This window comes from Harpia harpyja, chromosome 1 (assembly GCF_026419915.1).
Source record: "Harpia harpyja isolate bHarHar1 chromosome 1, bHarHar1 primary haplotype, whole genome shotgun sequence".
NCBI lineage: Eukaryota > Metazoa > Chordata > Aves > Accipitriformes > Accipitridae > Harpia > Harpia harpyja.
Window position 1 is genome coordinate 34847916 of NC_068940.1, and position 21391 is coordinate 34869306.

The 21391-nt window shown below is 38.9% G+C and overlaps 1 protein-coding gene across 4 annotated transcripts; it reads right to left on the bottom strand.

The window, feature by feature from the left end:
* Nucleotides 1-1828: 1828 nt before the first annotated feature.
* STX16 (syntaxin 16) lies at nt 1829-16465 on the bottom strand. 4 transcript variants are annotated; one of them, XR_008235125.1, is made up of 9 exons: nt 16081-16465; nt 11031-11138; nt 9716-9856; nt 8993-9155; nt 7968-8059; nt 6639-6782; nt 6034-6114; nt 4284-4482; nt 3721-3816 (listed from the first exon to the last, which is right to left on the bottom strand). XR_008235125.1 is itself a non-coding variant. In XM_052786593.1 (8 exons), the coding sequence occupies exons 1-8, from the start codon at nt 16213-16215 to the stop codon at nt 3712-3714; spliced, it is 915 nt and encodes a 304-aa protein (XP_052642553.1). In that variant the 5' UTR covers nt 16216-16463; the 3' UTR covers nt 1829-3711. The 4 variants fall into 4 exon arrangements, 3 of the variants coding, with proteins under 3 accessions (XP_052642553.1, XP_052642543.1, XP_052642563.1); XM_052786593.1 differs by lacking the exon at nt 4284-4482 and having other exon boundaries at nt 1829-3816; nt 16135-16463; XM_052786583.1 differs by lacking the exon at nt 4284-4482 and having other exon boundaries at nt 1829-3816; nt 16081-16463.
* Nucleotides 16466-21391: the final 4926 nt, after the last annotated feature.

Consider the following 21391-nt stretch of genomic DNA (forward strand, 5'->3'; position numbering starts at 1 on the left):
ATAGTCAGCATGGGAGATACGAAAGACAGTAACACACAGCAATTATTTCAGGATTGAGACATTCCAAAGATTCTACCAGGCAGTAAGCTCCTAGGGTAAAAATTCTGCTATTCCTGCTAGTGCAAGAGCAATGTCCCCAAATCCACATTATCTGAAAGGTAAACAAAGCAGTAGGAAATACTCATCTAACCCTTGGCCCTTCCTTCACTAAAGTTAAGGACAGCAGAGGAGGGTCCTAGTCAAGTAATAGACTGAGAAAATCAATTCTATCTACAGTACAGAAACTTCCCGCATATGTTCCACTAACAGTAGCTGCAAACATTTCTACTCGTACAAGCCACAGCGGAAGCTGCAGCATAGACCAGTCTTCCATGGCCACTCCAACTATTGATCCTTTGCAAGTATTTATAGAATTAAGCCACTGAAACATAATCTATCAATTAATATGCAAAATCATAATGGATACCCTGTTTTAATGAATTTTATATAGGAAGGCTGTTGGGTGTGTTTTTCGGTAGTGGGTTTGGTGGTTTGGTTTTTTTTTTTAAGTAGTAAATATATGAGTTTTTTTTTCCCAACAAAGTCAGTTTCATTGTCACCTATCCAAGAACTTAAATTTTGCATAGCTGTACCAAAAGCAAGGTTTCCAAGGATTTAAACAAAGGAAATAAGACTCCTTTGTGTTGTGATAAATGTTTCATAAAAGCAAACCTTAAATAAATACAATCTAGGCAGCCTCAGTGAAAACTGCATTGATTATATTCATTCAAATTTTTATCACATTCCAAAAATCACCAAGCAAGAAACTAATTCTTCCATTTTACTTTTCAGTTTCTGGAGAAGGCTTGCAGTAGAAATAAATCTGCTGTAACAGTGCTTTTAATACTGTCATTTTCACATACCACTAGAATTAACTTCTGTTAACAAAGAGTAGCAGCTCATTTTTGCACACTTGCATGCATTTTAATGGAGAAATTCTGTACAAGCCAACAGCTTTACAGGTCATTCCCACCACGTGAGGAGCCACAGATTCTTGGGAGATACTCTAGCAATGCTGTTCCGTTCCTTTGTAAGGAATCAGAGGTTCAGTATAAGCCAAGAAGAAGAATTCAGCAACCATGAAGAGGCCACGATCTGCATAACGGAGCACACCAGCTTTCTCTGCAGCAGCAGAGATGCTTACAGGGCTGGACAGAAGCACAGTCATTAGGTTCAGGCAGCTCTTGCTCCTGTAACACCTGAGTAGGCAGCAGCCACTATCAAAGCCAAGCTACTCCTCAGTTGCAGTGGCTTTTTTGGGCTTTCATTGCCCAATGGCACAGATAGTACCCCTTCTGTAACATGCCACTTGGAGAAATTCTTACCAAGCACAGCATAAGGGTTTGATTTAGCTTCTGATAGTTATTTAGACTGACTCATAATAAGGTAGACACCTGCAATGATTTAGAAGCCTGTTTTTTTTCTTGATATAATCAGCTTCAATAAATTCTAGCTCAAGTTACACAGGACAGTTGACATCCAAGTTTAACCTCTTGTCCAATGCATATTAAAAATGCATTTCCTTTTACGGAACTTGGATAGAAAATATGTACCCAGTTACTTCAGTGGAGCTAAGATACCATGACCATAACTCAGGGGAAATAACTCTTGACAATACAAGTTACACTGAAAAAAAAAAAAAAAAACCAACCCTGTAACTTTCTGTAGCACAAAGGTATTTCATGTCACTGCTGCTTTCTTTTAATTATGAAGAATATATAGAGACACATTAACATCACACAAGTATGTTTCAGTTTATACTTTTTCTAAAAAATGAATAATTGCCCAATTAGGTTGGAAGTGTTTTATTACTCTTTTGAATTCATTAGCCATGATAAAATGTCAAAAGCACCAGTCAAGACAGAAATAAATAACACAATCTCATGTTAGAGAGAAAGTTGCAAATACAGTATATTAAATTATAGCAATATGCTGCTTCATACCAACCGATGTAGACAGCACACTAGGGAGACAGTAGTTTTACTCACGATCATTGAAAAGATCTATTACCAGAACAGGGGAGCTGCACACCCAACTACAAGCATCATTCTTTTACCAATTTACTTTATGAATTTAATCAAGGGTTTGAACTGGCAGTTTTGGAAGTTCAACATCCCCTTTGTCTAGAGGTAACAAAAGTGGTACAAAGCTTTTCACAATAAGCCACACAAAAAGCCAAGGCTTTCACATCTTTGTAGTCTTTGCTTTCAGGTCCATTCCTGCACCAAGTCAGTTTAAAGCCACATCTTAAAGTCCTCCTTAGTACATAGTAAAGATAAACTCAGGGCAGGCAACATATGCAAAATTAATATCATAGTATTATGAAACTGCACTTCAGGGGCTTTGAGCAGAGCATCTCTGCAAGTTTATGGGGAGCACTGTATCAGTCAAAGTGAAGGAAGGAAGTTACAGTCCCTTTGGGGAAGAAAATCCATACAGAAAAGCCATATTAAAAATATTAAGACAAGGCCTCTACAATTGCACACCACTTCAGGCCTGAATTAAATCAGGAGTATTCTATTAGATGTTGCCCTGATTTCTCTTTTATGGCCTACAGCAAAGTCTTCCACTGAAAAACATAGTGAAAACAACCCCAAATTCTCTACTGAAGGCCTAGTAACATGTCACTTGTGTGACATCTCATGGTCAGTAAGAGACCATAAACACGTCCTCTTCCAGGCAGACATTTGAAAGAAATAATCTTCTGTCAGGGAAAATGGATGTAATATATACTGTAGTGAAGTCACTTCTTATAAAAAAAACATAATACATATGGGCAGATGCACTGTAAAATAAACAGCTTATACAACAACTAAAGTTTGAAACATCTGAGGTCAGAGAGAGATTCTCCTTTCAGCTTTCTACTCCATTTTTTATGTTTAACTTCACCACTGCTTTAATGTGATGTCTGTACTTCAAACTAAAAAAAAATTGTACATGCAAAAATATATATGATCATTCTGGTGAGGAAAAGCATTCCCATGATTACTCAAGCTCAGAAATTTTTTTTAATTAACTAAATGTGTTAAATTATCCCAGTGATTAAATCTTGTTATTTACAAGATCAAGCACTACTCATTCTTAGTAATGGCGCAGTATCTAAATTAAGATCACAGGGGTCGGATTACATTCTGGTTGCTAAAAGCTTTCTTTTTTAGCTGTCTATCCAGTTCTTGGAGTTTTTGAGTCTGGAAGAAAGGAGATGAAGCCAAACATTTTTGTGCCTCAACATATTTTACATCTAGGTCAATTTTTGTTATCTAGTCCCAAGACTCAGAAACATGGTTTAAATTTGAAGCCTGTAACAATTGTGACTAAGAATACAGAAGACAACACATTTTTGTTCACAGCAACACACTAATTACTGTACTCACTGGTAAACTTCAATTTTGTCATTATTTTTAAGTACCGTGTTTCCAAATACCTCTGCATAAAAGCGCCAAATTATTTGTGTGGGAGCATCGAATTTCCTGATATTTTCCATATAATCCTTAAAACCACCTCACAGATCACCAAACTTGTACTTTGAAGAATTCTACAGAAACATTGCACTGACTTTGCACCACAAGGGCTTATACATTCAAAAGGCAGCTTTCTGGAGTGCAGGTCCATCCATTCACATTGGGGAAAAAAGTTCACATAAACTCCAAAAATGAGAAAATGAAGTGAAACCTAATGTGACTTTACACCAATAAGAACAACAATAAGGACAATTACTATAACAAACAAAATTAAAATAACAAGCATCTTCCGATTCTTCTTTTGATATTGCTCTGCCTATAGAAACAGAAAAGAAAGAGTTAATACTTAGATTTCTGCCAAGCTACAGACTCTTGTTTAGTATAAGTGAAGTACATGTATCTCAGAACTGTTCTTTGGTAATTTGACATTTCATACAATATATATTGCAAGCAACTCCCACAAAATAACTCTGGTCTGCACTGTAGACTTCAGTGAAGGTAAGTGTGCACTGAAGTCACATTTATCTGTGTTAAACAGCAGACTCTATAAAGAAGAATGCATCCTCATGTCAGTTAAGCAACCTTACTGTGACTACTTTTCAGGAGTCCTTGAGAGGTCCCTATGCCTCCACAGGACACGAGCTACACAGAAGTTGTGTGAAACAGTAGAAGTTGGTAAGATGTTTTAAGTCATTTTGCTGATAATAAGATTCCTGTATTATATTTGAAGGACATTGAAATTCACAACAAAACTTCATTATTTAATAGGCATTTTTGTTGTACCTGATTCAGCTGTGTATTTTCATTTAATTTCAATTAGAACTGAAAGCTTTCTTTTTGATTTGGTTCTCAGTTTTCTGCTTCATTCCTTCTTTCTTCTAACCACATTTTCTCATCCCTTTCCTCTTTTTCCCAGGGGAATTAAAAGGAGGCAACGTGGAGAAAACTCTCCAAAAGCCAAATGAAAGTCTGCTAATAGAAGCTAAACAAAACAAAACTTGCATTTAATTCTTTTTAAATTAACAAACCTTCAATATTTAAAGGGCAAAAGATATTAATTCTCCTTTATAGTCCCTGGAAAGTAATTAATTATTATCAGATCTGCTAAAGAGGAGTTTTTGACCTGAAACTATATAACATGCAACCACTGTGATTATTTACTTTATTAGGCTTTAAGTATCACAGCCTGACAAAGTATCACAACTGATTCCAATTTTCATGTGAAGCAGGAATTGGTAACTAGTGCTTCATAACACCAGACTTCTGCAGTGAATTAATGCAATTTCTGTGAAAGTGCTGTCTCAGTAGTTTGTAATAATTATGCCAATTAAAACAGAAAAGAAAACTGACATCATAGATATTAAATCAGAATAAAGCTACCAACAGTATTAGAAACAGCAAGGTATTTGTGTTCGATATTACTATTCAGACCTGTGTGCATGCCTTCCATGATAGGTGAAAAAATTTCTATGCTGTACCAAAAACGGGTATATATTGCATCAAATACCCATACTCTAGTCAGCAATCCTAACAAGGGTTTGCTGACAATTCATTAACTACCACTAGACTAGAAATAGCATTGATTCCAACTGATTCATTTATTTCCAGTTCAGTTTGTGCAAATTGCTTGCAATTACTTTAAGCCTTGTTCACCAATGGTCAATGACTTTAGTGATCTCCAATTTACTTTTATGTATAACAAGAATAAACCTATAACCAATTTATTTTGCTTTTCCTCAAATGGCACTATTTTGCTGTCCATATATTAGAAGTCTACCATAATATGAAGAAGTTGAGTGTGTAGTAACAAGATGTCCACATTTCCAAAACAGAATATTTTACTTAAGAGGCTTTTGCATAAATCTCTCATTCTACTTTGTTTTACTTAAGAGGCTTTTGCATGAATCTCTCATTCTACTTTATTTCCAGCAATGGAAGGGTTGAACTGAGCTGACAAGTCCAAACTTAGCTTAAAATCAAAACAAAAAAGCCAACAAAACAACCACAAAATGCTGTGTTCTGCTGCCAATTCAAACTTTTCAGATGTTCATAGTAAAAGCTTCACATTAAAAGCATAAGGTTGGACCTAACTTCTAACAAGTGTCAGATGGTAAGAGAAAACATTAAAAATTATGCTTGCTGCTCACATTATTGAGATAATGTTTTCAAAGTAGGATATATCAACTGACTGAAATCTATAGTGAGGTACTCAATAACCAGTCCTATTTCACAAGTGCTGGGCTCTCCAGAGAAGGAATTGCAGATAGGTCCCACCACGTCAACAATATAAAGATCAAAACACATCGCTTAGATGCCCAGAAGTTATTTAAGAAATTAACACTAGGCATCAAGCATGACATTAACTGAAATTATATGAAAAGTTCCTAATACAGCACAGTTGGACATTTTATACAGTACAGCAATCATTTCTAAAAGGAACAATGTCCAATTGAAAAATGACTGAATAACTTAGTTCTATTAAATTATAAAAGATAATTAGATATTCAAAGCAGCTTAAGTATTCTTTACTTACCTTGTGTAGTTGTTTGAGACCCTCTTCAGTTTTCATACATGACTGTTCGACATTGTAGTCAATTCTATCTAGAACTGTTCCCTAAATAAAATGGAGAGAATCAGCACCAAATTGAACCTAAATGAACGTCATAAAGCAATTATTATGAACAGCAGAGTAATTAACAATACTCACAGCAAACAGCTAATGAACTACGTAAACTAGGAACTCTTACAGAACTAGTTGGGACTTCGTTAAAGGACCTCCTTGCTCAATGCCTAACTGGCAGCTCTGTCACCATCTCATCACATCCCTTAATAATCACCTTACTTCCAGTCCAGGTGCTTTTGGCTGACACAACCTAAACTGAATCTCTGGGAGAAATAACCAACAGAACTTTGGCATTCTATGTTTTTTTTAGTCTGACACCCATAAGCAGTTGAATTTTTATTTATTTATTTTCATTAAGTCATCTTCTGGCAGATTTCAAGCAGAGGAAATCTTAGCCTGAAGAGATAAGTTAGGAAAAGCAAGAAGCACGTGAAAACAGGATGTTACAACCATCTGGAAGACTTAACACTACATGGAATCTCCTACTTCTTACTAACACTGTGATGTCAATGTACCTGTTCTACTATCATTGCTCCCAGGTCCCTAAATATTTCATTGAGATCAGAGATTGACTGTACAATCTGACGGATTTCTCGTTCCCGCTCTTCCACCATCAATGTGTTTTGCTCCACCAATGCTAGCTGGTCATCTGTAAAACCCTGTTGAAATAAAAGATTTAGATGTTGAACTAACATTAACACCATGAAAACACTACAAATAATTACAAGGATTACAAGATTTCATAACACAACAGTCCTTTTGGAATTTCCTTAGTAGACAAGTATCTAAAAAAACTTACTGTATTTTAAAAACAGAGTTTCAGGGTCACTAAAATAACTTGGACAGCTATTTATAGTTTGAGCAGAGAAAATGTAAATCTTGCATCCTGCCCAAACTCACAACTTTTTAAAATAAGATCTGTCCTAAAACAATGTTTTTATTGGTGTACAAAACCAATACATGCAAGTGTCTGGTAGTTATGGAATATCTACTGATTGACCAGCATTACAGAAAGTCCCATACTGCCAATGTGTAAAGACACAGCAGCAATTCTGATTTTTTTTTTTTTTTTTTTTTTAAATAAACTGTAGACACCTTACTGGTTTTGTCTCCCAAGGCCAATCATAACTGAACACTATCCTTTCTCCATCACTCTTGTTTAGAGATAAGTGAAAAACCTCTTATATACAAGATTAGCTGAAAAGCTGCCTTGAATTTTTTTGGTAAATTTTCAGTTAAACAGTAAGCGTTACAGTTAAGAGTATTCTGCGGCAGTATTAGATAGGACACAATAGAACAGATCCCACCATTGCTTAGAAATTCAGTATCCCCAAACTCCACAAAGTAAAACAAAGAAGTGCGTCGGGTATGGCTCCACAACATAACTGTGCAGAAACAAATCATTACACCATTATTTGCAACAAATAATTACATTATTTGTAATACTGAAAAGCTTCAGTTACACTTTAAAGTTAACTTTAAAGAGTGCCACCTTCCATTCAAACTCAGAATCACAGTTTTCTAACAATTGCATCTGCCCAGAAAGGTGGTATGACAAAGGACAGCACTGTATTTACAGACCTTTAGTCCCTGTCAGTCATGTAAGGAGGATTCAGTAGTCAAACTGAGTTCCCTCACACTGCAATGCTGAGGCTGATAGTGCAATCATCTTAACATCGCAACAGCAATATTAATTAGGAAAATGCATCACAGAAATCTGCAGAAATAGAATTTGCATGTAGCTTGGTGCTCATAGCATACCATTTTGATATTTTCATACTAAAATTAAAGGTATATTAAAAAGTTTCTTTGTATTGAATTTGCGTAATAGTATCTTAACTTACTCTATCGTAAAGTGTATCATCCTCCCCATCATCCATCAGCGGGACTGAGGTGTCGAAGAAGTGTTTGGATCTTTCTTCTCTATTCTTCATGCCTGTAAAAGACAAACTATGTTTGAGCATAATATTTACGCACACTAAAATCAGACTAAGAGTAAGGTCTGAAGCACCAGATAGAAAAGCAGAAGAAAGAAAATCTGGCTAATGACAAATAGCAGTATCTTAATTTTAACTATCACACAGGCTTACTATTTAACAAAGCATAACAAATTCAACCAGACTTGCAAGACTCCAGTTAAATCAGTGATTTTTAAGTCATTGTGTTCCATGAAGTTAAAAAAAAAAATAGGTAAGTTAAGAGCCTTAATGTGTGATCACTCTAGGCTATTTTCTAACAAATTCTCTTAGGAACATCCCTTGTCTGAATTGTGATCTTAATTTCCACCTGTGCCATTTATATCTTTGGAGGAAGAAATACATCAGTATTAAATTTGAAGATCAAATTTTTGTGGGTTTCTCCCAAGATCAAAATAATCTTACTTAGCTGAAAATAGAATCGCACACAATTTTAGAATTTTAAACAGAGGATATTCCACTTCCGATCTGTTTATGGATGAAGACTTCATTTTTGAAGTTTTATCTATCACAGACTATCAATCAACAGCAGGTATCATGTCTGAAGACCAACAGCTGCTTCACCAATATAACAGAAGTAGCTTTGCAGACCACAATTTGAAAAGCAATGATGCATTAAAAATGTGGACGGATGAAATACACTGGTTTTGTTGATATATTTAACCATGAAATTTCTCCTTTAGCAATATGAGAGGTAGAACAAAGCAGTTTGAACATGGGCTGTGAACCAAAAACTCCCAAATTCTAACCTCCACTCTAATATACTTCTGGCACTCCTGTGTGCATCACTTAACCCTTCTGTTCTTCAGTTTTCCCAACCAATAAAATAAGCACACCTTAATTAGTGGTTTCCACAGAAGGTGCCCATGTATTACTGTATCTCTTATGCTTACGTTTGAGATAGTCAGACTGTGCATGCCTAAAGTTGGTGGATAGGTCCTGAAGGGACTGTGCTAAGGAAGACACTACATTCCTGAGAACACGTGCTTCTTGTTCTGTACAACTACGTGACCTGCTCTGCAAGACCTGGACTGCTCTCTGACATCTGTGAAATAACTGAGAAAACAATTCCATTAGTAAAAAAAACATACAGCAACACACACTTTAAATATCACATTGCAGAAGTTCCAAACGGAAGACTAATATTTTGATTTCTAGATTTTTAAAGTTAATTTCTTATTGCCCAGTGCAATGTTTAAAAAGATGCGGAAACACAGAACATAGGTGAACAAACAACTTCAAGCTAACAGGGTAGCAGAGTAACACAACTACTTCCGACCAAAGGCATTTGCTTCATTATAACTGCTTGGACTGGAAGCCTTAGAATATATATCTGTATTTCTCTGAGATATCTGTAAATGTGATTTGATTAAGTCTCCCAATCCTGTTCCAAGCAGAAAAGCAAATAGGTAAGGTAAAAGAACAGGGAGGTTGAGTGACTTGTTGAGAAATTCACTGAGACAGCAAGTGCAGTACCAAACACAGAGCCCAGGACTTCTGGCTCACACCAATACTGATTACAAAATAAATGCTTTATTCAAAAGGCAACCACTGCCTCATCATGATGCATTACAGACACATCAAACTGTAGGTTTAGAATTGAAAGCAGTCTGTACCTGTGTGATCTCTTGGGTTGTTATTTCTATTGCCCGTTCTTCTTCACTGCTGTCATCCAGTGTTGGTCTGTTTAGATGTTTATCATGAAGACTGGCTAATTCTTTCATCTTCTGTTTAACCCTGGCGATATCATACTGAATCTAAAACAGAAAACCCAACAATGAAGAAAAGGAAGTGACTAATGTTTCAGAGGAAAAGCTTCTGACAAACGTTAGACAAAAATCACTGAAATAAATCTATATGATATAAAAAGCAGACCAAAGATCATGAAAAAGAAAAACACTCATAAAAAGCTGACTAAGAAGTAACTGAATACTCTCATATACTTTGAGTTTGCTACTTTTTAAACCTACTCGTTATGACTGCTGTTTTCAAATATGCTTCATTAAGTTGGAATAATATTTTTATCATTTTGTAATTAATATCATAGTGAGAAGGTTTAGCCAACTTCCAAAAATAGAAATGAAAATTCAGGTCACACCTTCAACTCTGTCAAACATTGAATAGCCTGAACTCAACGGTAGAAGTTAAATGACATGCTTTCAAACAAGTCATTAAAAATAAATCTGTAAGGATGATTATTATTGTAGTAAAAAGGAGACCGATCACCTTTCTGCACAATGGGTTCTGTACGCACAAACTGAGGAGCCAACATGTGCTCTGAGAGTACATTTTAAAAGGATTTTCTGAAAGTCAAGAATAGCTTCACACTCCAAATAATGGAAAAGGTTTTTAATAGGATGCCTCCAGAATAATTCCCTCACGTTTGTCCAAATATATCCATAACTTGCAAAGCACCGGTACTGCATAGGCAGGAAAAATTCTCCTTCTAGAAGACACTAACACTTCCTGTTGTCAAACAGTAAACTGCTAATCTCCACCATTTTAGGGTCTATTCAATTGGACCCCTCAACAGGTTCAAACAAAAAGTCTACTGGAAGTGCTAATTTTTTTGTATCCTTCTTTCTAAGTTTCAAACCGAGAACAACTTTGCTTTGCTAAGAGCTTTAGGACATTCCTGCAGTCTCAAGTCTAAAAGCTCAGCTACAGATGCAAACCAAGTCTTCTGGAATTTCTGGCCCTACATAACCTCCCTTTATTTCACTGGCAATATATACTTCAAGATAATGAGTCACAGGTTGCCTGATATTTTCTTCTAAACAAGGGTGTCAATTTAGAAAACACACTTATTTTAATCTTTCTTCTAATACTACTTCTGTCATAAAACTTACAGCACTGAGAAAGTAACTGACAACACTAATAAATCCCTACACGAGAAATCAAAATCTGTGTTGGATTTGCCACACAACTTACTTCGTCTGCTCCATCAACCCATTTGGGAGGTAAGCGTTTTGTTACTCCAATTGCTGCTTCAGGATCTAAACTTATTCCTGATACCAGTGCCATACGATCATCAGCAAGCTACAGAAGATAAGAAAAGATAGCAAATTAATTTTACTCAAATTAGATCTGAATCCTTGAGCATCAGGAAGAAGTGCACGTATGCCTTCCCATAAAAATTAACCTCAAAAACATGTTTGCGCATAATGCAGGCATGATCAAGCTCCACATCTCCTGGTTTGTCCCTGTATGCTAATGACCTACATCCTCCCACTTCCTACTGGATCTGAAAGATGAAAGTTTCTCTTAGAATAAATTCTTAGCAGATTTTCAAGGAGAAAATATGGCATTGCAGTGAGAATTCAAGTAATTCTCATGTTGGTACATGTCGTATTAGACAATGATTCACAGCCAAGGGATTCCCTAATCAACAGTGTAGCATGGTTTATATTGGGCCAGGTGAGTCTGAAAGTCTCATTTGGGAAAATCTCCAAATAAAAATGTTTATTACATCTCCAAGAAATAAAAACAGTATCTCATGATTGTTCTCAGACAACATTGTATTTAGCCAGGCACTCACCTACTAGGCAGCTGAAGAACAAGCACTCTTGCAAACTGCCAAGCAACTAAAATTGTTTATTTATTTAACAGAAATTAAAAGGTGCTAAACAAAAGTAGCCAAGGCAGTGACCAATCCACACTTCTCTATATCACAGTGATACATGCTTTCTGCTTCAGCTATATGGCATGAGGCAAAGAAACTTGCAGGAAAATGGGTGGAATAATTCTCCAGAAAATTCCAGAGATTGTCAGAGAGTAAGACAATGTGCCAGCCAGCTTATACACAGCTTTCCACAGATCTGAGGGAGGGCTGGAGGTAGGGAAGCAATAAAAGAAACCCTTTATCACAATTAATAGTCATAATTTGAATAATTCAGGTGTAACAAATCAGGGGTTTATATTATTGGCTGATGCACACTGATGTACAGCAGCACAGTCGTAGTTGCAGAAGGGTATGATATATTTTTTGGAGACTCTTTTTGGGGATAGAATCCCATTTGTAGGGTTGAAATATTAACAGCTTTTAGGAGAAAACCCACATAACTAATTAAAGGTATTTTTGAGTCACAAAATGCCTGTGATAAATCTCTCAGAATCTTATTTTTCAAATAACACTTTTGGATGCAGGTTGAATATTTCAAGCTTTGTTGAGGTTGAAGTTATGACAACTATGAAGAAATAAGAACATAATGTGTCAGGTGTTTGTTTTGGTTTTGTTTGTTTTTCTATAAAGCTCAGTTTGGCAGAAACCAAAAGCCATGGTCTGATCTTGAATATATAGGTACAGATTTATTTATCTGCTTTGATATCATTGCCAGTAAAACATGCTGTTCACCCTCAATAAGAATTCTTTTGTTAAGGACAGCACTAGTGCTACTGACCTTTAAACAGATCAGAAGATTTTTCTTGGTAGGGTTAGAAACTTATGTAAATAGACTCAGTGCTATAGTGCAGGTACAAAGAAACCTATTTCTACAATGGCACAGTGTTGTATGAGGTTGTCCAGCGAAAGGATGGTATCTTTGCTCTTGGAGGTTTTTGAGACTTGGTTAAACAAAGTCATGGATGACCCTATATAGACTACCAAGAGTCTTGTTCTGAGCAGCAGCTTGAACTAGATCTCCAGAGGTTCCTTCCAACAAGCATGCCTATGATTCTCCAATTTAAGGCTGAGTAGGATACACAGCTAACAGTGTGCAGGGCCACAGAGCAACATATAGCACTGGGGCCATAGATGCTTCCAGTCATCTTCCTCTGAGAGGAAGGCAGGGGAATGGATGAAATTGGAACACAAATATAGATCTTGTTGCCAGTTGAATCAGGCTTTGTGATTTCAGAGATAAACTAATCCTCCTTTACTGGAGATAGAAAGAGGTGGTATCATCGATGATACCACTTGAAACATACCTAGTTATGTCACTGTTTGTTCCCAGGGAAAGATTTCATACAAAAAACCTCACTTCCTTGTTTCTCCCAGATTTCTAATTTTCCTTTATCAGGCCTGGAAAGCTTTGTGGTTCCCCACTCCCTCCCCTTTTAAAAAACAACCCCTCTTCCTTCCTGGGCAATTCTTTCCTGAAAGCCTGTTTTCTATCCTTGACCTTATTTCCTGACCAATAAAGTTTATACAATTTATGCATAGCATAAAAAATAGTTAATGCTTCATTGTATACATATGGGATACAGTGACTTTATACAATAAGTCAGACTAATTTATACATGTATCTATTAACAATGTAACATGGTATCACAAAATGCTTGTCTTCTCTATGCAGCCTTATCCTTCTACTCTACACGGAAACACCTCATCCTACATAATGAAATTTAAGAAAACTAGCAGAATAAAGAAAGGAACATTTCAGCTCAGCGATGTATGCTTGATGCACGATGGCAGAATAAAACGTGAAAAACAGTACCTCATCCAGCTCCTGAAGTGTTTTGTGGATCCCATCAGCCCCATCCAGTTAGAGACAGCAAAAGATAAAAGGGAAAAGAGACATAGGACAGATATAGGGTATGGTCAGTTGAGAAAATACTAATTTATTTTTTAAGCATGATGGTTTACCAAGAACAAAACAAATTGGCTTTTAAAACACAACTATTCAATAAATACATCATGATATTGCACATTTTAAGTCAGCATTTTGCTTGATGCACAAACTTTTAAAAAAAATATTTCAGTTGCTTGGTAAACAGAAAGAACATAAGAGATCAAGTTAAAAGCTTGGTTTGGTTTCCAAAGTAACTGCACAGTGAAGTTTCTAGTTACTAAAATTTCAGGTAGAAAAACTGCAATAGAATATATTGAAGTGTGACAGCAAGGGCAATTTGACTGCAGTATTCAACATCCACTGGTGAGTTAGAAGGTTTGATTATGATTGGAAGATGCACATACAAGCTTTGTAAGACATTTATTGACAAGCACCCCAGTTATCACAGGATAAAACAGACAGCAAAAGACAAAAAGCAAAAGCAAATGTAGCGTACGCTCACTTATGTACACACTTCACTTATAGTCTAGTTTCAGGTAATGTTAATCCTACATGCACCTGAAAAAACACAAAAAGCTAGCATCTGCAACATATCTGCACCTTCTCTACTCATCAGTCTTTGTACTGTAGAAGGTATGTGTGTGCAGTAGGATATTTCACTCAAAGATTAATAAAGCAAGCAGATCTAAACCAAGGACAAAATACTTGTGGTTTAACAAAGCAGCAGGCTTTAACTACTGATCTCTTTTATCCTATACCAAGCTTTTGAAATAGGACTATATTGTTAAGAATGCTGCTTTGATTATCCGAGTTTAAGGAGTGGTTGACTGTCCACATGAGAATGCATCTTCCAGGGCAGAATGCAATTTTTGATAGAGAGCTCTCAGACTAAAGGATTTCTTCAGAAGAAGCCTGGAGAGTGAACTAAGGTAAGCCGAAGTGCTATGAGCTAGAATTTGCACCACTGCATTGCTGGCACGCAGCAGCTCTGCTCTGGGGATGCCACCCAAAAGGTAATTAGCTGCAACTCTGACAGCGATAGGCACCTTAGAAACATGAAAGGCGAATAGCTCACACTACCATCTTTACACTTCTTGCTAAAATAATACCCTTGTAGTAACTACAGAACTCTGAACTGTCTGCCAGGATCAAGACTGAGCCATTGACTAACTCCACCCACTGCACAAGAGTGACAATTTCCAATCACTGTTAGCTTTCATTACATTTGAATGAGCATCCTAGAAAATAGCTTCAATTAACATTAACAAACACTGTAAATAAATGTTTTATAAGAGTGCTAAGTGTTATTGCACTCACTGTTGAGTAAAAGTGTAGTTTCACCGCTCAGTAGTCTGTATGTGAGTTTAAACTATCACTAACTTTTCTAGGTGATATTTTATACAAAGCCAAGGATCTAAAGAAGTGATATTGGTATTGGCAAAACCCCATGTTAACAAGAACTAAATGCAGTGCCAAATTAAACATGTATAATACACATTACTATTGACATTTCCTGTTCTGCAAATGCAATTTAACATGTAGGTTGCTAGACACAGGTGTAATAAAGTTAACAATGAACAAAGAGCATTCAACTGCAACTCATCAGTTGAAATAAAATTTGCAGCACGAAGTCCTGCTTTTCCTAACAAAAGTGCATTAATGTAAAGCAATTTATAACGATGAGACTACCAGGAGATATTTACTGGTGCCTATTACAAATAAATAACAACTTTGAGCAGAAAGTGTAAAAACCTCAGCAGAGCTGAGCTGCCAAGCAGTCCATCAGTCTGACTAGCTCAAAACTTCAAAAAAGCCACATAAACTGCCACTGAACAAATGACTTTTTGAAGCTTCTGTAACGAGGACGTGCACTAGACTCTACCAACTCCCCTCTCTCACAGACGACTTTCAGTATTATTTGTTATTTGGAGGGGGGAATAAAAAGGGCAACGGACATCAGAGCAAATTATGGAAAAATTCAAGCAATGGGAATAATCTACACTAGTGCATTTAACAGTGCCCACACTGAAGTGAATAGAAGAGTTCTGCTCTGTGAAATGACTTGGATTTTTTTCTTTGGGGAAAGGAGGCATCAAAAAGCGCAAGGGACGAAAAACCTCACGACAATGCTAATACGAAGTTACTAGAACAATAACTGTATTATTCATGAAGTGAATAGAGACGTGATCAGCACCAGGACAGATCTCTTCTATTCATTTTACGTGAAGTAGCAGGAAAAAGGGATCAACAAGGTGGGGAGGGAGGGGCAGAGGGGAAAAGTACAGAGGACGGTGGGGTTTTGAGGAGAGGGCTCAGAGAAAGGGAGCTAGGGAGACCCGGGCCGGCTGGAGGGGGGGTCGGGGGGGTCAGGTAAGGCTGGAGGGTCGGACGGGAGGAGCGGGGCACACAGCACGGCTGCCTGGCAGCCCTAGGCGCAGCAAGGTACAGTAGGATGAAGGGAGGAGACTCACCGCAGCAGCCATGCTACGTGAACTCAGAGGGCTGGAGGAGCCGTAACTACTCACTTGCTCGGCCAGCAGCTGCCGGCTCTGCACCGCGTTGTTCCGCAACAACAAGAACGCGTCCGTTAGACGCCGGGTGGCCATGGCCTACCGCCCCGGGGCCCCTCGCCCCGGGGCCGCTCGGCGCCTCGCTGCCGGGCCCTCGGCCCTAGCTCAGCCCCGGGGCCCGCGGGCAGAGACGGCGGCCGCCCCCGGCGACGCCCGCTGGCCGCTCACAGGGCCCGGGCGGAGACCCCCGGCGCCGGGACCCCCCGGCCGCCGGCCCCATCCATCCCCCCCCGGATCCGACCGCAGCCCCAGCAACGGCCCGGCTCACTTCCGCGTTGTGCATCGCTCAGCGCCTTCCGGCCGCCCCGCTCCGCCCCGCCCCGCTCCGCCCGGGCCCGCCGGCCGCCGCACCAACGTTCCGGGCCTCACTGCGGCCGGGGGCGAGCAAAACCCCACATCCAACCCAAACGGCTGTGAAACCCCCTTGGGGCTAAGAGACCCCAGCCCTCTGCCGCTCCCTCCTAATCCCGGGGGTTAGTGCCTTGTGTTGGTTGCCCATAACGAGAGCCAGGTGCGGGCCTGTGCAAATGGCGGCCTCATGTCTCCACACCTGTCCCTGGGCTCCCTTGCTGGCGGCTGGGCTGGAGCCTTGCCTTTCCCTGGCGGGGAAACTTGGCTAAATGGCTTCCTACAAAGAAGCCCTAACATTTCCGTAGCTTTTTCAGTTAACTTGCTCCCTCTCACTGCTGTGAAGCATCCTCGAAAGGCACGAGTTTGGTTCAAAGCAAAATACCATAGTATGACCATTTTGGTTTGGCAAGGCCTCTGCTTGTGCCTTCTCAACAAGATCGTAAATTCATCAAACATTTAATTAAGTTTTGTGATTGCTCATGGCTTCTTCTTGCTCATTACTCCCAAGTACCAGTCTCTGACAGGCTTAATCCTTGACAAACACCAGTCCTTGGTATGTAAAGTTACAGAGAGATAATCATTAAGCAATAAGCAGTTCGTTCTCTATATCAATGGCTTCTCTTTTCCCATTTTTTTTTTTGTCTTCTGAATCCCCCCACACCTTCCCCCCAATTTCCTTTGCTTCCAGTGAATTTTCTGTTTTCCAAAAAACCTCACGCAACTTTTTTCCCCCCAACTATTCAAAAATCAGGACGTTCCCTGAAAACGAACAAGGCATTTAAAAAGACAATACTGGGTTTCAGTTTCTGAAAGAGACTTTTTTATAAGGCGGACTGAAATGATTTTTCCCCTGCTGCTCTGTCCGGCCAGCCTGGGTCCGCCCCGCGCGGGGCAGACGTGACACGAGTTGGGGTTTGGGCTCCCTCCTGCGCACCCCACGCCAGGTCCGCACCTCGCGCCGGCACCCTGAGGGACGTCCAACATGTCCCTTGTGAAAATGGCAGCGGCCACGGCATGGCACGGCCAGGGCGGCTGCTGCACGCTGGTCGTCAGGACACTCCCTAGCTTAAACTCTCACCCCCTGCCCCTCAAAACAACTAGTATTTACACATATGGTAGGAACAGTGACTATAATCACAACCACATTTTCTGGAAATGTTACCTCGTTTTATCTAACCGCCTGGGCGAACTTGTACAGTGAGAAATAAAAAAAAAGTATTCCTTTGCTATTATGAGACATTTGGGGAGTTTTCTTGAGCAGCCCTTCTGCCTCAGCGGGAGAGACCTGAAACTTGGAATTTAGCAAGGAAATAAGCTCCAGTCATACGAGGACTAACGCACGCGTTTCATTTTTCGTGGTCTGGTGAAATCTGTTTTCATTTTGGCTGCCTGACAGAGGCTTTAAAAATATATGTATGTACTTCATTTCTTCATGCTAATTTTTAATCTACTGTAACAATTTTTTATTCTATGAGAACAGTTTCAGCTAATGACCTTCCAGCTTTCTCTTGGCACTGCTGTCATGGCTGTAGGTCGAGAGGAATTTCTCCTGCCGTCAGCGGTCTCCCCGTGATCTCTTAGCTCTGGATGTGTGCGCAGGGAAAACCAGTTGGAATATCTCACACATTGGGATAGTGAACATGAACCCAATGGGAAGCCTAATGTGCTGGAAGTTAGTACACACCAGCAATTAACATCTTTTGCTTCCTGATTTTTGACAGCTTAAAAAGGTTTGAATGTTGGGCAGGCTTGGAATTTAAGCAGTGGCTATAAGAAGTATTTTGGACTTGTACACAGAGGGATAAAACTGCAAGGAAGGGGTCCAGACCTAACTTGGTGAATAACCACTTCAAAGTGGATATTAGGAATAAGCAAAGGGAGTAGAAGGAATGGAAAAAAGGATTAATCAAAGACAACTAAGTCTTAGAAGTTAGGAAGTGTAGGCATAAAGGGAAATGTGCCAGAAGTAAAGCCAAGTTAGACCTTGCAAAGGAAATTAAAACAAATAGCAAAATGTTCTTCAGGTGTACATACCAGAAGATGAAGGAGAGAAGAGGTAGGGGTGATGAAAGGGGAAAGGCAGGACACAAATGAATGCATAATATATAGTGGAAATGTACATAGAGGAAATAAATGCATGGAGATAGAAATTATCTCATCCAAGTGGAACAAATCATAAAGATCATAATGCGATGATAATTTGGACTAGATGATCGTTATAGGTCCCTTTCAACTGAAATATTCTAATTTCTGACCCAGACATCTAACAGCACTGGCCTATCAAGATTATATCTGGCTGTGTAACAGCATCACTGCAGGAGCAACACAACACAATTTGAGAGCAGGAAAAATTGTTCCAGCAGTTAAAAAGAGGAAAAATAATTGAAGTCTGATCCAAATAAAATATAAGACTTTTGGATAAATTTAGCAGGAAAGAATAATATCAGACATGATGGCAGATGGAAACAGGCTAAAATACAACATGCATTTACTAAAGGTGGATAGTGCTACGTAAGGTGACTAGTTTTTTGTGACTTTGTAAGGTAACTAGTTTTCTAAACAGAGAAAAGCTAGTAGATTATTTTGTCTGGTAATGAATAAATGTAGGCTGGAAATTAGAAGAAAATGTTTAACCATTAGAGGAATGAGTGTCCTTCCTACAAGCATGGCAAGGGCAAACAAACACATTATAAGGTAGCACTCAATCCATTCATAAAAAGGATATTTTCCCCTCCTAAGACAGCACATATCCCTAAATATATCTTTTCTAAGCATATACTGTTAATATTTCAGGCTGTTGCTTCTTGACACTAAAGCTCACTGCCATAGATTTGGAGCCTGTGTCTTCCTTTGCCCTTTTATCTGCTTTTTTAGTGCCTGTTCTTTTCTGCTGTCCTTAATGAGCAATGAGATAGCAATGCTGCCTGCACTTGCACATTCCTGCACCCACTGCCTCCCACAGCCAGGGCCTGATCCAAAATGGTGGGAACTTTCCAGTTACTACCATGGCATTTGGATCAGGCTTGTGGAGGAAGACAACAATACGCCGTATTTCAGAAGAACATTCTATTTTGAGGTGAATAGCTAAGCATTTTTTGTTTAAACCGGAAGATAATCAGAGCCATATTTCAAAAGCCAGCTTTTAAACTATGCTTGCAAACTCCTTTCTCACAGTCCAGTCCCTGTATCGCCACTGTTTAGCTACCCAGGCTAAGTCAAGGGCAAACAGACCTTATGCTTCGGTGATCAGATGAAGGTCAATCTCCACCACATTTTATCTTGTGTAATTGAGTGGATACACGGAGGAGGTGAAATATTGCAGTCTTTTGAAGCCTAAACAATCGGCTTGTGCCAAAGGTAGGATTAATGGACCATTAAGTGCATTTTGCCCTGGAAAATCCCACCATCCTTTTGCAGCTGGGACACTTGGCTGCCAGAAATGTTCTGCAGGAAAGTTTCTAAAGAAAAAGACAGCCAAGTGGCTACGTTAGCTCTGTCATTGCTACAGGGGCATTTTCTGCATGGGAGTCGAGGGGCTTTTGGAAAAATAGACCATGTTCTTGCCTTTATCTTGTAGCAGATTTTCAGGCTTCAGGGCTGTCAAACTCGCAGTTTCCAGTGTGTTAATCACTGAACCAGAGGTTGTTTGGCCAGTGAACTGGGAGTTTCCCGAGTTTTGGCAGTGGGTGTGATTCTGACAGCCTCTCTGTAGGTGGTGCTGCAAGGCAGTGAGATGTGATTAAGACTCGCCTGTGCTATTTTTGAAAGTCAGTCCCTTGGTTTCTTAACCAGCTCTTGGTATTCCAACTTTCCTAAAGAAAATTAGACATAGTTGCCCGTAATTTCTTTATTTCGATGATCTATAATCTGAATGCACCCATTGGAAATATAAACAGAGGAGAACTGTTATTTTCCCTGGGTTCAAACTGTTGGCATTATGTACTCTTCCTGGAAAACTGCAGTTGAACAAACTGTCTTTTCATATTGATCTAACTTTACCAGAATTTTAACAGCAGATTGTAGAATCTAATGAATTAGAGAAGAACATCTGAAAACGAATAATAAGTTGGTCATGCAGAGACCCTAAGTAATGGATGTTTAAAGAGAAAAAAAATTCACATCTCTAAGTGGGCTCTGTCCTCTTTTGCTCTACACTCAAATGTTGCCTTGAGTTCAGCGGCTCTTCTGCACACTGAAAAATGGTAGAATAGATCCTGCAAATGTGTCTGTACTCCTCCCCTGCTACTGAAATGCAATCAATCCAGGTGGAATCAAGTCTTCAATCTGGGTAGGCAGTGAAGACTGCTGTGTCTGCTTGGAGGGCTGGGAGGAATTTTTTAATCAAAATTCAGCTGCAAAAATTTGATGTTTACAGGCAGACGTACTTCACATACATAATTAGACAGGCAACCTTGTTCAAAGGCAGATATGAGAGTTACAGTCTGTGAGCTTGTACCCCAGTCTTGTGACCGGCTAATAATGCTTGTGGTACTTAAACAATGGAACAACTTTGTCATCTAATATTGTGCAAAATTCCTTTCTTCAGCTGGGCACTATATTAAATCTTCTGTGTCACCATGGTGTTAGGTCACCTCTGCAGCAAAGATAAAAGATTGCTCATTGCAGGCATTTATATCTCTGCTTATTCTAAGTACCTCTCCAGTAGTCATGTGAAGATATTCTGTATTTAAATTGATGTATCAAATGTAAAAATTTGTTACTGGTCTTTTTCTTGTAAGATATATATGCAAAGATTTTAGATCAAGATGGGATACCTAGCTCTCATGGATGTATGTTTTAGCTGAGCAGAAGTTGTGGGTCTAGATGTACAGCAGTGGTCAGATGTTCATCCATAGAAATA